Source organism: Theropithecus gelada, chromosome 12, assembly GCF_003255815.1.
Source record: "Theropithecus gelada isolate Dixy chromosome 12, Tgel_1.0, whole genome shotgun sequence".
NCBI lineage: Eukaryota > Metazoa > Chordata > Mammalia > Primates > Cercopithecidae > Theropithecus > Theropithecus gelada.
Window position 1 is genome coordinate 73,559,860 of NC_037680.1, and position 13,595 is coordinate 73,573,454.

The 13,595-nt window shown below is 40.7% G+C and overlaps 1 protein-coding gene across 1 annotated transcript in view; it reads right to left on the minus strand.

Moving 5' to 3' along the window:
* ANKRD44 (ankyrin repeat domain 44) overlaps positions 1-13,595 on the minus strand; it is a 319,327-nt gene that overhangs the window by 134,729 nt on the left and 171,003 nt on the right. The window contains exons 4-5 of the mRNA XM_025404975.1: positions 10,116-10,186; positions 158-358 (exon numbers count right to left, since the gene is read on the minus strand). Coding sequence (XP_025260760.1) covers positions 158-358; positions 10,116-10,186 — 272 coding nt within the window. The remainder of the gene's footprint in view (positions 1-157; positions 359-10,115; positions 10,187-13,595) is intronic.

Genomic DNA, 13,595 nt, shown 5'->3' on the forward strand with positions numbered 1-13,595 from the left:
TTGTGGCTCTAAAGTTGAGAATGATATAGATGCTGAAGGTTTGGTGTACAAATGTTTTCATCACATTCTTTAAAATCTCAGCAAGAAGATCAGTTTCCACTTGTGGCTGAAAGTGCCTGGAGGGAGCGTTCCAATTCTGAATGATAAAAATACCCACCTCCACGTGGCCGTTCAAAGCCGCATGGTGCAAGGCTGTGCGCCCCCCTCGGTCGGAGACATTGACACTGCTCAGCAGGGGAATGATCACTTCTGCACATTTGACAGCCTTGTTGGCTGCTGCCACATGAAGAGGGGTCTGCCAGTTCTTGTCCCTTGCATTGACATCAGCTGAGTGCTTAATCAAAACCTGTACTGCTTCCTACAACAAAAGCAGAGTTTGCAGAGGTCACTGACAGACGTTCAATCAATACTTAGTGCCATAAGATGCTTCACCAAACCCTGGAACTATGGAGACAAAGGCCACCTGACCTTACAGGCTGGCTCCAGACAAGCCAGGTAATATCTGATAAAGATCAAAAGAGTGGCATAGATGAAGACAGAATCACTTTACCTTTCTTTGTCAAGCCAAGAGCCCTGGTACAACTCTAAAATCAAATAAACCTTCTAAGTATATGATGATGTCCTTACAATGTAGAAGGCACTCTTAGGCCAAATGAGAACACTGCGTGCGAGTGTGCATGCCAGGGTAAAATATCCATAGACAAAAAGGCCTCAGACCTTCTTGGGTCAGTTTATAAATCTTTGGTTCTCTCTGCCAACATCTTAACCCTCAGCCTCGTGTGATCAACAAGTAGTCAAGATGGAAAGTAACATCTCTGTTACCATCTCAACTTAAAGCTATGAGTTGTTTCCATCTTTTCCCAATCTTTTCCATGTTAGAATGTGTCACTTCTTTTGCCATTGTTGAGTTCCTTCACCTACATTGGACCTCCCATGTTTTTTCTTCTATTGGCCCAGTCAGCTCCCTAGCCTGTTGGTCTATGACTTTCAACTATGGTATGCAATGGAGTCATCCATGCAGCTCTTAAAAACACAGAAGCCAAGCATGGGCAACATAACAAAACCCTGTCTAAAAAAAAAAAAAAAAACCAACAAACATATATACAGGTGCAAAAATAATTGCATTACTTTTAATGGTAAAAACCACAATTACTTTTGCACCAACCAGGAGTGGTGTTGCAGACCTCTAAGTCCTAGCTACTCAGGAGGCTGAGGTGGGAGGATCACTTGAGCTCAGCAGTTCACAGTGAGCTGTGATCACGACACTGCACTCCAGCCTGAGCAACAGAGCAAGACCCTGTCTCAAAAAAAAAAAAAAAAATACAGTAGTTTAAAATGATTATGGAATTAAATTCACAGACGTACGGAATATTAGAAATGGAGAAGGCCCTAGGGTTCATCTGGGCTGACCCCTTCATTTCATAGGCAGCTTTATTTTATAGGTAAGATGACGGAAGTCCAGGGCAATGACCTGTCAGCCTGGCTGACTTACGGGCTCATGCATTTTCTAACAGGCCATTTTCTACTAGGCTTACTTGGTGAGTAGTCTCAGTCAAGCATCCTGACATAAATAGATTCAACAGTTAATTCTATTTAGTTATTTACATTTTTAAATCCTAAAGTTTTAGTCTGCTACACTGGCTTAATACATATAATAGAAATTTAATATAATATTTTGGCCCCATTGTGTGTCATTCCTTCTCATGTGTCCCTCTGTTCTCATCGTTCAGCTCCCACTTGTAAGTGAGGACGTGCGGTGTTTGGTTTTCTGTTCCTGTGTTAGTTTGCTGAGGATAATGGCTTCCAGCGCCATTTGTGTCCCTGGAAAGGATATGATATTCTTTCTTTTTATGGCTGCATAGTATTCCATGGTGTATATGTACCACATTTTCTTTATCCAGTCTATCACTGATGGACATGTGAGTTGATTCTACATCTTTGCTATTGTGAATAGTGCTGCAATGAACATAAATGTGCATGTATCTTTATAATAGAATGATTTATAATTGGATTGCTGGGTCAAATGCTATTTCTGCTTCTAGATCTTTAAGAAGTCGCCACACTGTCTTCCACAATGGTTGAACTAATTTATTCCTACCAACAGTGCAAAAGCTTTCCTTTTCTCTGCAACCTCACCAGCATCTCGTTTCTTGACTTTCTAATAATCTCCATACTGACTGGTGTGAGATGGTATCTCACTGTGGTTTCGATTTGCATTTCTCTACTGATCAGTGATGTCGAGCTTTTTATCATGTTTGTTGGCTACATGAATGTCTTCTTTTGAGAAGTGTCTGTTCACGTACTTTGCCCACTTTTTAATGGGGTTGTTTATTTCTTGGTAAATTTGTTAAAGTTCCTTTTAGACTCTGGATATTAGACCTTTGTCAGATAGACAGACTGCAAAAATTTTCCCCCATTCTGTAGGTTGCCTGTTCACTTTGATGACAGTTTCTTTTGCTGTTCAGAAGCTCTTTAGTTTAATTAGATCTCATTTGTCAATTTTTGCTTTTGTTGCAATTGCTTTTGGTGTTTTCGTCATGAAATCTTTGCCCATGCCTTTGTCCTGAATGGTACTGCCTAGATTTTATTCTAGAGTTTTTATAGCTTTGAGTTTTACATTTAAGTCTTTACTCCAGCAAGAAAAGCTTCTTTAACAGTGCTTTTCAAACTATCTGTGGTAAAGAACCAGTTTTTTTAAAAAGTTATTTCAAATCTATCACTTTTGAGCCAATACTTTTATAAAATACAATTAAAAAATCAGTAGAATAATAAAATGAAATAAAAACAAGATAAAAACTATAAATGTAATTATTTTATTGTTAAAGTTAATGGGCATGAAATTATCAAATTGCTCTAAAAGTTTCTGACCACCTATTCTTTTCACAACAGATAAGATAAAAGCTCACAGGCCAGCCCCAGTGTGCAGGCACACTGTGAATCATCACGCTCCTTCAAAGCCTGTGTTTGTTTGTTTGTTTGTTTGTTTTGAGACAGAGTCTCGCTTTTTCGCCCAGGCTGGAGTACAGTGGTGCCAACCTAGCTCTCTGCGACTTCTGCCTCCCAGGTGCAAGCGATTCTCCTGCCTCAGCCTCCTGAGTAACTGGGTTATAGGCATGTGCCACCACGTCCAGCTAATTTTTTTGTATTTTTAGTAGAGATAAGGTTTCACCATGTTGGCCAGGCTGGTCTTGAACTCCTGACCTCAAGTGATCCACCTGCCTCAGCCTCCCAAAGTGCTGGGGTTACAGGCGTGAGCCACCGCGCCTGGCCCTTTCTTTCTTTCTTAATGAACAAACACCTGTGAAGATTCTGGTATTTCCCCCAAATGGAGGCATCAGCCCAGTTAACATTCTGTTTTAGGACTGTAGGCCTTGTTGGATGACATCCTGTAGCAGGCTATCCTATACAAGATGCAGAAATAATAGAAAGGAGGGGCTGTCATGGGATGTCATATGGGAGGTAACTGGACATGACATTTGCAGTCAGTCAATTTCTACTTTTTACGACTCTTTTTATTTAACAAAAGGCCACTTCAACCTTGAAATAAGAAGTAGAAACATACACTGTGGCACATGGAAAAGATGAGAATAGGAGGCATGTGTCTTAGAAACTATCATCCTTAATATTTGTTTCTTTACTCTCAAATGTGCATTGCATTTCAGTGGTCATAAATAACTCATGGAAAAGTAACTGTTTATGACTACACATAGTCCCTGCAGCCATAAGCAATGTCAAGTTTTATAAATTACAAGTTGCTTTAGATAAGGGTCTAAATGTTATACAACTGTCTGTACTCTCCACAAAGCCTGGCAGGTGCTTTGCACATAGTATATATTCAGTAACTTTGGGTAGAACAAATATATTGCTGTAATCATCAGCAAAGTCTGTAAGTAATAATCTGTAAGTGTTAACAGTACATTACTGTGGGCTGATGTCCCTAAGGCTGCACTTAAGTCCTGAAGGCTTTTGCTATATTACTATAATCATTTGAGGCTTTTATCTTATGTCAACTGTAGCAATTTCATATTCTGTAAGAATTGTATAAATTGATGTCCAACCAATTTGCTTAATTAATGGTATTGTTCCTCTAAACGTACCAAAATACCAAGCACCAAAAAGACTCACCCATTATTTTAACTATTACTACAGCACAATTATTCTAAGAACTAGGAGTGCAAAAGCAGTTCGCTAGAGACTTTGGGATATGAAAGAATTCTAAACGAACTATTTAAGAAGTGCTAACTTTAACCATTAGGAAAGGCAGGCACTAAAGTATGACCAGTGTTTAATTTCAGGTCTCAAAGTGTGACTTGTAGACGACATGTATCAGAATCTTCCTTTGAAAAGGCAAATTTCTGGGCCTAACCATAGGCTTCATTCAGAATCACTAGGGGTGAGGTTTTAGAACAGACAGTTTCAACAAACACCCCAGATAATTTAAATGCACTAAAGCTGGGCACCACTCGTCTACATTCTAATAGATCATAAAATGCTTACTTTCTTCCTATTCCAGGTATGACCTATGTTCCATACACGAACAACTTTTTATAATCATGAAGATAATTTAAAGAAAGCAATAACATTCTACTCTTCCATATAATGTTTCCAATTCTCCTGTCTACTAGCATTAAGCCCACAATAATGATCATGTTTTTTAGAGGAAAGGGTAGAACGTAAGTTTTTAAAATTTCGACTATAAAATAAAATGCTTATCCTGCTCAGCTCTGGGAAAGATTTGTATACCAGTTGGGTCTTCTGTCTGCACAGAAGCCAAAAATAGATGTGCTTTATTGGCTAGAACAGACTCCGTAAGGGTGCTAATGGGAACTGAAGAAAGCAGCACAGAATGGTGGTTAAGTAGGCAGCTTCTCTAGTCACACTTTCCTCCACTTTCTGGCTGTGACATCGACTTCGTTGGCTCCCTACTAACTTTCTGAGATTACATTTCCTAAATTAGTATTGCCAATAGCATCCATCTTGAAGGGTGGATCAGAGGTTAAAAGAGAATAATATACAGAAAGTCCTTAGCATACTGCCTAGCAGACAGTAAGTACTTAATAAATGCTCATAACTACAACACGTACATAGACACAATGTCCTCACTCCTACACTCTAAAGACAAGATACAACCATTGTTAACCTTTCTAACAAAAAGACAGTCTCTAGAATTGAGAAGTGAAAAGTTCAGCAGGTCTCCTCTGATACTCCTCTCAACTAGTTATAGCAGAAAGAGCACCTGGGACGGGCCAGCCACGTCTGCACATAGGCCACAGCAGCCTGCATATCTGGTTATCTCCCCAAATACTGTATACTAAAACTAAAAGCCACACTTTGTACACCCTTTAGGCCCCCTGTAGCACACTTAACAATGCCTTCCACCAAGTGTGCTTCCATAAATGTGTGTTAGACTTTCTGGGTTTGTGTACATTTCATTCCTTTCCCCTTGGGGAAAGTTGCTCTTTTCCAAGAAAGAAAAGCAAGAATAAGCTGAACACAGGAAATAATATGAAATAGGCTTCACAAGAACACTTCAGAATATTCCCACTGGCAGCCCCAAATCTTGCTTATCTTTGTTAGCTGGCACTGTAAAAGATGTTTCTCTAATATTTTAGTAAGGGCCTCTCTTCATTTCTTCACAGCCTAGGGAGTACACAGAGAAAAAAAAAAAAAAAAGGAGAATGAGTTCAGAGAAGCCCTTAGGGAGCCAATAAGAAGACAGTGCTGTTGGGCTCTAAGCTGTTTCCAACCTGGGAATCCCCGATGTGCCAGACGTGGGGAGCAGGTCGGGGGTAGGAAAGGGTCGTGGGATTGGGTCTAGAAGGGAACACACAAGACAGCCTGGTCAGCATCAAATAAGTCTTCAAGATTTATCTCTAGAGCTCAGTTATATTTTGGGAGATTTTCAAGGGGTGTGATTATGTCTTGATTTACTTTCTTGTCTATGGAAGACATAGTGTCAGGCTTGGATTCATGTTTAATCAATATTATGATCTGGCACCCTTATTGCTATAACATATCAGGAAATGAACTTAGCAATGCACCTTATTTTTCCAGACACAGAAATCTGAACATAAATCTTGCCTGGATGAAAAGAAGACTCCAAAATTTTGACTTACACTGATATCTGTGTTATATGCAATTGTGAAACTAGCCTTGATTTTGCAGGTTTCAGTGGCTTAGTTGGCTTTTAATGTACACATTCCCATAAACATGCTTCAACTCTGTTCGCCCTGCATGCATAAACGATTATTACCATCAGCATTCTGATATGGTGTATACCAGTTCTATCTTACCAGTTGTACACAGAAAATTATTATAGCTTAAACTGAAAACCCAGTCTTTAATGAATAACTCAAAAAAACAATTCTTTTCTAACTAGGCAAGATGCTAGAAATACAATGGCAAGCAATAGACATGGCACAAATTTCAAGGAGCTAGAAGATCTTTTTAATTCAAATAGAACAACAATTTATATGGTAGTTTTGTATTGTCCTAAGTTAGCCGAGTTGAACTTCATTTCCCAGAATTCCTTTCCCTGTAGTACTCCCTTTAGGGTTGGCCACAAGAGATATCTGATGAGTTTTGGAAGGCATAAGTGAAACTGCAGCCTGACTGGTATGTTGTTGGGCACCAAGTAGTGTTGCAGCTTGCACACGATGTCACTAACTGGCTGGATCACCATATTGGCAAGGGGTAGTGCCTGGCTTGATGCTGCTTCAGATCCTGCCACATCTCCTTCAGTTTCTCCAGTTCTTGGGCCAGGTGCATGCACAACTCCTTCTGCAAGTCACCCATGTCCATGATGTTGGAGGCAGTGTTAGACGGACCTCAGTTCCAGTTTGTCCTTGTTCTCCCCCATTTTACATCCAGTTTTTCCACTGTGGAGTCTGCTGACCTACAGTGACTTCAGGGCCTCACAGAATTCAAGGTGACAGCCTTACATAGACCACAGCAGCCCTACACACTTGTGTAAGATCTAATTCCTATAATAAATATCTTACTCTATCTCTCATGGTGGTTCTGCTTCCCTGGTTGAACCCTGAACCCTGAGAGATCAGTTACCTATATTTTACAAGCAAATAGGCTTTGAGGACAGACAGTATAGAGTTTACAAACTTTTCAATGAAGAAATGGTTTTAAACACATGGCCATGTAGTATCAGTGCTTACCAATCTAAGGAATAGACATGTACCAGCTCTCAGCTGAAACCATATATCCATCTTGATAAGTGCTAACAGTTAAACTCCAAAATACCAGTCCAGACCTTCTCTTTTCTTCCCCTCAAATCTGCTTTCTTTTCCCCAACTATTAGTTAGGAGAGGCATAAAATAATGGCAATAGAACTAAATTCCAAAGAAGAAGGAAATCTGAATTTAGGACTTCCACAGGACAGCAATGTGCTGGGAGTTAAGGTGTGTTCTCCACCGTCAGCTCTCACAATGGTTACAAAGACTCCAATTTTCTTTTCTTTTCCTTTTTTTTTTTTTTTTTTGAGATGGAGTTTCACTCTTTTTGTCCAGGCTGGAGTGCAATGGTGTGAACTCGGCTCACCACAACCTCCGCCTCCCAGGTTCAAGTGATTCTCCTGCCTCAGCCTCCCGAGTAGCTGGGATTACAGGCATGCACCACCACTCCCAGCTAATTTTGTATTTTTAGCAAAGACTAGGTTTCTCCATGTTGGTCAGGCTGGTCTTGAACTCCTGACCTCACGATCCACCCACCTTGTCCTCCCAAATAGCTGGGATTACAGGCATGAGCCACTGCGCCCAGCCTAGACTCCAATTTTCATAAGAAACTGTCCAACTTGCTGTGACAAGATACTAATCTGAAGACATCATGAGTTCATATATTACCTAATTATTTACAATTCAGGATTTGTTTGCATTTAATTCCTACCTGGCAAGGGATTCTTTGTTTCCTCCCTGCAAACCTACAGAGGCAGTTGGTTACTTGGAGAAGCAACAAATGCCTTTCTCAGATAGGAAGGTCAGTCCATCATTAGGCTGACAGGATTCAAACACACTAAAGATACTTACAGAACGCAGACTGGTTGTTGATGGAAAATGGATGTTTTGAGGATTGAAGTCTTTGAAGCTAGTTGAGCTAACAAAGGCAGAGATTACTTGGGAAAGGTCACAGAGCAATGAAATCATCTTTTTTGTGTCTTTCTTTTCCATTAGATTACATACTTCCTAAGAGCAGAGACCATGGGTCTTAGTTTTCTTTGTAGCTCCATCAGCTACAAAGAAAAGGTGCCTGGCATATAGGAGGTGCATATTGAATTATTTTCCCAACTAAAAAGACCTGGTTCTTGTTAAAGAGGAAACAAATCCATATATATTTTTAAAGAGACACTTAAATTTACTAAATTTACTAAAGACCAAGTGGTCTTAAAAGGCCAGGAAATACTCCTCTATGAAGGGGCTGGTCTCATGAAGCTGGTCATACCCACTCAGTCAGCTCACTACACTAATTTTCCCAAACAAAACAGAAATAAAATGTGGGACCATGAGAAGATTCTGAATTCTCCAGGGTCTGAGCCAGGTAATTTAGGATTATTTACCTCTCTCATTCCATGCAGGATATTTGGAAAGAGAACACAGTCAACCCCTTTTAAAAACTACTAATATCACAAAGCACAGCAAGAAAAACGATGACTACTAAGCTGTCACCTACCAAGTATATTTTGAAATTTCTAGATAGTTGCCAAAGAGGAAAAGGTAACACCAACAATGGCCAAAGACACCTGCATCTTCTGTATATTCATTCTCAGCAAGACCTTTTGCTCCTAGGTGTACCTGGAGAACATCACCTTCTCCAGCAGCAGAGGAGAAGCTGCATTTGGTAAACTCAGCTATGGAGGTCAGTCATCCAGCACCAAGTACATAGAAGGTTAGAACCTCTTGTATCCCTGGATGGTGGGCATCTCCTCTGACCAGGCTTCAAGGCTGACATTTACCAGGGTTCCCTGCCACCCCCACCTTCACATTGGTCTTCTCATCCTTTATACTTCCCCTGAGCTACCTGATGCATTTACCACGGTTTGGTGATCATTCTCCCTGTCCCTGAGTGCTAGACTTGTATAAATAATAATAGATAATCTATTAGTCATCTTCACCCAAATTTCCAGCATTCAACAACAAATTATTTCTTGAGTGCCTAGAATGTACAGGCTTGGGATACATCCAGGAACAAAGCCCAGATCGCTGCCCTCATGGAACTCCCACTCCAAGGACATGTTTGCTGAACTCAGCATTCTCAAACAGAACCCACCAGCCTCTTGGCCCCTACTCCCCTGCTCTGTGCCTCTTCTGTTAACAGCATCACCATTTACCTACCAGCTTCTTTCCCACCTCACCCCTACTGGGTACTAAATCCTGCCAGGTTGACCTCTAATGAGCTCTCAAATCATGGACTCAGCTTTATGCCCTCATTCCAGCTGCTTCAGACCGCATTTGGTCTTATTGGCCCTCCTCCTTGAGACCCCTCCCCCTCAGCCCATTCACACGCTGCCACCACAAAGGTTCTCTGAAACACAGATCTGAGCATATCACTCCCCTGCTATAACCATTCTCCATTTCTCAAAGGATTCCAAGCCCTCTGCCATCTGGCCCAACCTCCATTATCAGACTTACCTTCTACTACAACCTGAGTTCCAGTTATACCTCACTGAGGCCCCCATTCACTCACTTCCTTGCCTCAGCCCTCCCTCCTTCTCCTGGCCTGCTAAGTCCTTACTCATTCTTTAAGGACCAGCCTAACTGACATCTCTTCTTGGAAGATTTCCTCTATTCAAGCAGGCAGTTAGTTGTTTTCTCCTGCAAGTCAATGATGATATTATACTGATCTGCTTTCTGCTTTGCCTCCTCCCCAGGCTGAGAATTCACTGAAATTCAGGATCATGCTGTCCGTGTTGAACTACCCCAGACACTCCCCAGCCCCACTCAGCACTATGTCTGGCATGCAGGAGATGCTCAAACAAACAGCTGTTCATTTTGGGTAACCCTCTTACATTAGAGGTAGAAGCCTTTTGCTTACCAGTAAGGATTCTTAATTCACTAGCAAGAATTTTTCCAGGCACAGTAGGTATTAGATTAAATTTGGTAATCACTCACTTCGCTTCTGGAAGCAACAGCCCGGTGCAGTGGAGTCAGCCACATGTTGTCCTTGGCATTTACACGAGCTCCTGGAACCAAATAGCACAAGTTAGAGGCATAATGGAGTCAAGGGAAGCCCTGCTGACGTTAAGTCAAATGCTGTATCTTGCTCACATTTGCCTGACATAACCACCATCTCTTCTTTTCTTTGTATTAGTCATGTTCTGACAAGATTTGATCAAGGCTGAGGGGACCAGCAGAAATCTGCTTTATCTAAAAATCTGGGACTAGCCAGATATGTTGGTAAAAAAGAAGCCAGTTTCCATGAGGCTTTTGGATAGATATTATATCAGGCCTATAAATTGCTCACTACTTTCTCAAACTATGGGGTAGGCAGACAGGCTCAAGCATGAGCCAAAACCAGCTCACACTCAGAATTATGAGTGCCCATGCTCAGCTCTATGAAGTCATGCCATCACCATGGAACAGAAGCTCCCTGCAAATGAATTCACAGGAAGCAGAGTTCATCCACCTTCCATGACACCCTTGCCATTCTCCATGAGCACCAGCCCACCAAGTCTATGTCTGAACAGCAAAGACATCTGATATAAGCTTCCTTTTAGGGGGTTCAGGGTTTTGACTAGTCTTCTGGTCAGACTTGGGATGTTTTATAAAAGGGCTACAAAAAGGGAGGAGGAGAAAATATGTATGACATCTTTGAAGAAGCAATAAGTCAATTCTAGCCTTAGGATGATGAGGAAGGAAGCTCCTGAGGACAGAGAATGGAGAAACAAATCAAAGAAACTAGAAAGTAAGGCAGAGAAAAGGAAACACAGAGGTGGCCCCTCAGGACAAGGGCTGAGAAAGTAAGTCAAGGGGAAGCAGAAGCTGACTAATCTCCAAGAGGCTAAGGCCAGCTGATAGCTGGAAAATAGAAACTTTTTTAAAAGGCAGTGGACTTTCATGCATAAACGTGAGTTACAAGTTTAGTTTAAGGCACTGGCTAAAAGTAAATAAAAATCAAAGAACTTATACTATTCTTTTCTTTAACTGAAGAAGAACAAATGCCATCAACAGCATTAATCGTAGAAAACAAGAACATAATCCCTAAAAGACAGCTAGAATGCCTCCCCTCCAACCTCCATTTTGATGTCACTGGTTTCAGATGGGGTCAGGTACAAGGGTTATCACACTATGCTGTCAAGGTTGAGAGCCACTGATGAATTGTTGCTTAATTTATCCAGGTTAAAATTATTTAAATCCTAATTCCACTAACACCAGCTTGCCTGAAGGAGTTCAAACTCCTTACGTCAGTAAGGCCCACAGTAAAATCAGTTTGGGTGTGCAAAAATCAATAGGCATCTCTGGCCTCAGTAACAGGAAGTTGTGGGCTAAATGCTCTGGCATGAAATGAATGCGGTTTTGGAAGGACAGTGGGATTCATGGTTGGAGATGTAGATTAAGTTCTGATTTCAGCACCTGCTGGCCCAATGACCAAGAGTCACTAATCTGCACAATGAGGCTAACAACAACAGTATTAACACTTCTCTACCCATTTCACCAGGTGCTAAGGAGAATTAAGTGAATAGGAAAGTGCTTCGTAAATTGCAAGGCACTAGAAAAACATCAGCTGTTCTTATTTCCAAATCACCTCTAATGTCTCATTCACCTCTAAATCTATGATTCAGATTTTCAAAGGAAGTGAAAGGCATGATCCTTGCCCTACAAAGGAAGAAGTCAAATAGGAAATTTAAGAACACAGCCATCACCTAAAGACTGTACAAATACATGTCTTTTTAAGACATGTATTTTTAAGAGCAAGAGAACTCAAGTGCTAGAGAATGCTAGGGAGAAGAAAATCCAGATGTGATTAAGAACAGCAAAATTGGTTAATTTTAAAACAAAATTACCACTACCAAAACCAAAGTTTAGATTTCTTCTTCTAAATATTAGTTTCAACACAGTGTCAGGTGATAGTCACAAAGTCTACCTTTCTGGTTTAGAAACACAGCATTTAACCCTTCAGATCTTCCAACACTCTGGATTCCAACCTTTTAAAATTACCTGCCTTTTGGTCAGGACTTTTCTTGCATCATAAATAAATATATTTATGACCACATTGTGTGGTAGATTTGACCACACTGTGTTTCTGTCTAGTAAGCTGAGTGCACATTTATTTCTTATTTTGGGGCTGTTTCTTTGGCACCCATGTCACAAACATCACTCAGACCTTATGCGTCCTAGAGAGCTGGAATTATTTTTATTATGGTCTTTGGCAGAGTAAATTTTGTGCTTTAAATTTTTTGTAAATTCAAAAAATGATTGCAAGAAGAAACCCAAATGTGAAGACACATATGGAAAGGTACTTCTCAAAATTCGTTAGGGAGAAGCAAATGAAAGCAGCATTAGCATACCATTTCACATCCATTAAATTGGTAAAAATAATAAAGTGCGACAAGGCCAAGATTTAGCAAGGGTATGGAGCAACAGGAAAACTTAACATACAGTTGGGAAGAGTATGAATTGGTACAACCTCCTCTGGGACACAACCTAGTAAATGCCTCTGGGCATTACCTAGTAAAGCTGATGACATGCATGCCCAACCACCTAGAAATTCCACCCCAATCATATACCCTAGAGAAACTCTCATACATGTACATGAATGTTCACTGCAACATGTTGATGACAACAAGAAATTGGAATCCTAAATGTCAATTAAGAGGAAAATGGATAAAGACGTTGTGGTACATCTGTACAATGGAATTCTACACTGTCATGGAAAGGAGCAGACTGACGTTCTGTATATGTAAACAGATGTACTTTTAAAATCATAACACCGAATGAACAAATCAAGCTGCAGAATTATACCTATGGCATAACACCAGTTGTATGTCTATATGTTGTTTATGGATGCATAGACACAAAAGTTTAAAACATGGCTAAGGAGTATAAATACTAATTCTGGATAGTGGTTGCGTCTAGGGAAAGAAGAATGTGAAAAGAATGAAGTAAGAGTACCCATACAGCTGCAACTGTGTTTTCAATGTTTTATTTCCTTAAATATATATATAATATATATATACACATAAATATATATAATACAAATATGGCAAAATATTAAGAGTTCTTAAAACTTAGTGGAAGGTATAGGGATATTCACTATATTATTCTCCATAGTTTTCTGTATGTTTGAAATATTTTCGGCCGGGCGCGGTGACTCAAGCCTGTAATCCCAGCACTTTGGGAGGCCGAGACGGGCGGATCACGAGGTCAGGAGATCGAGACCATCCTGGCTAACACGATGAAACCCCGTCTCTACCAAAAGATACAAAAAACTAGCCGGGCGTGGTGGCGGGCACCTGTAGTCCCAGCTACTCCGGAGGCTGAGGCAGGAGAATGGCGTGAACCCGGGAGGCGGAGCTTGCAGTGAGCCGAGATCCGGCCACTGCAATCCAGCCTGGGCGACAGAGCGAGACTCCGTCTCAAAAAAAAAAAAAA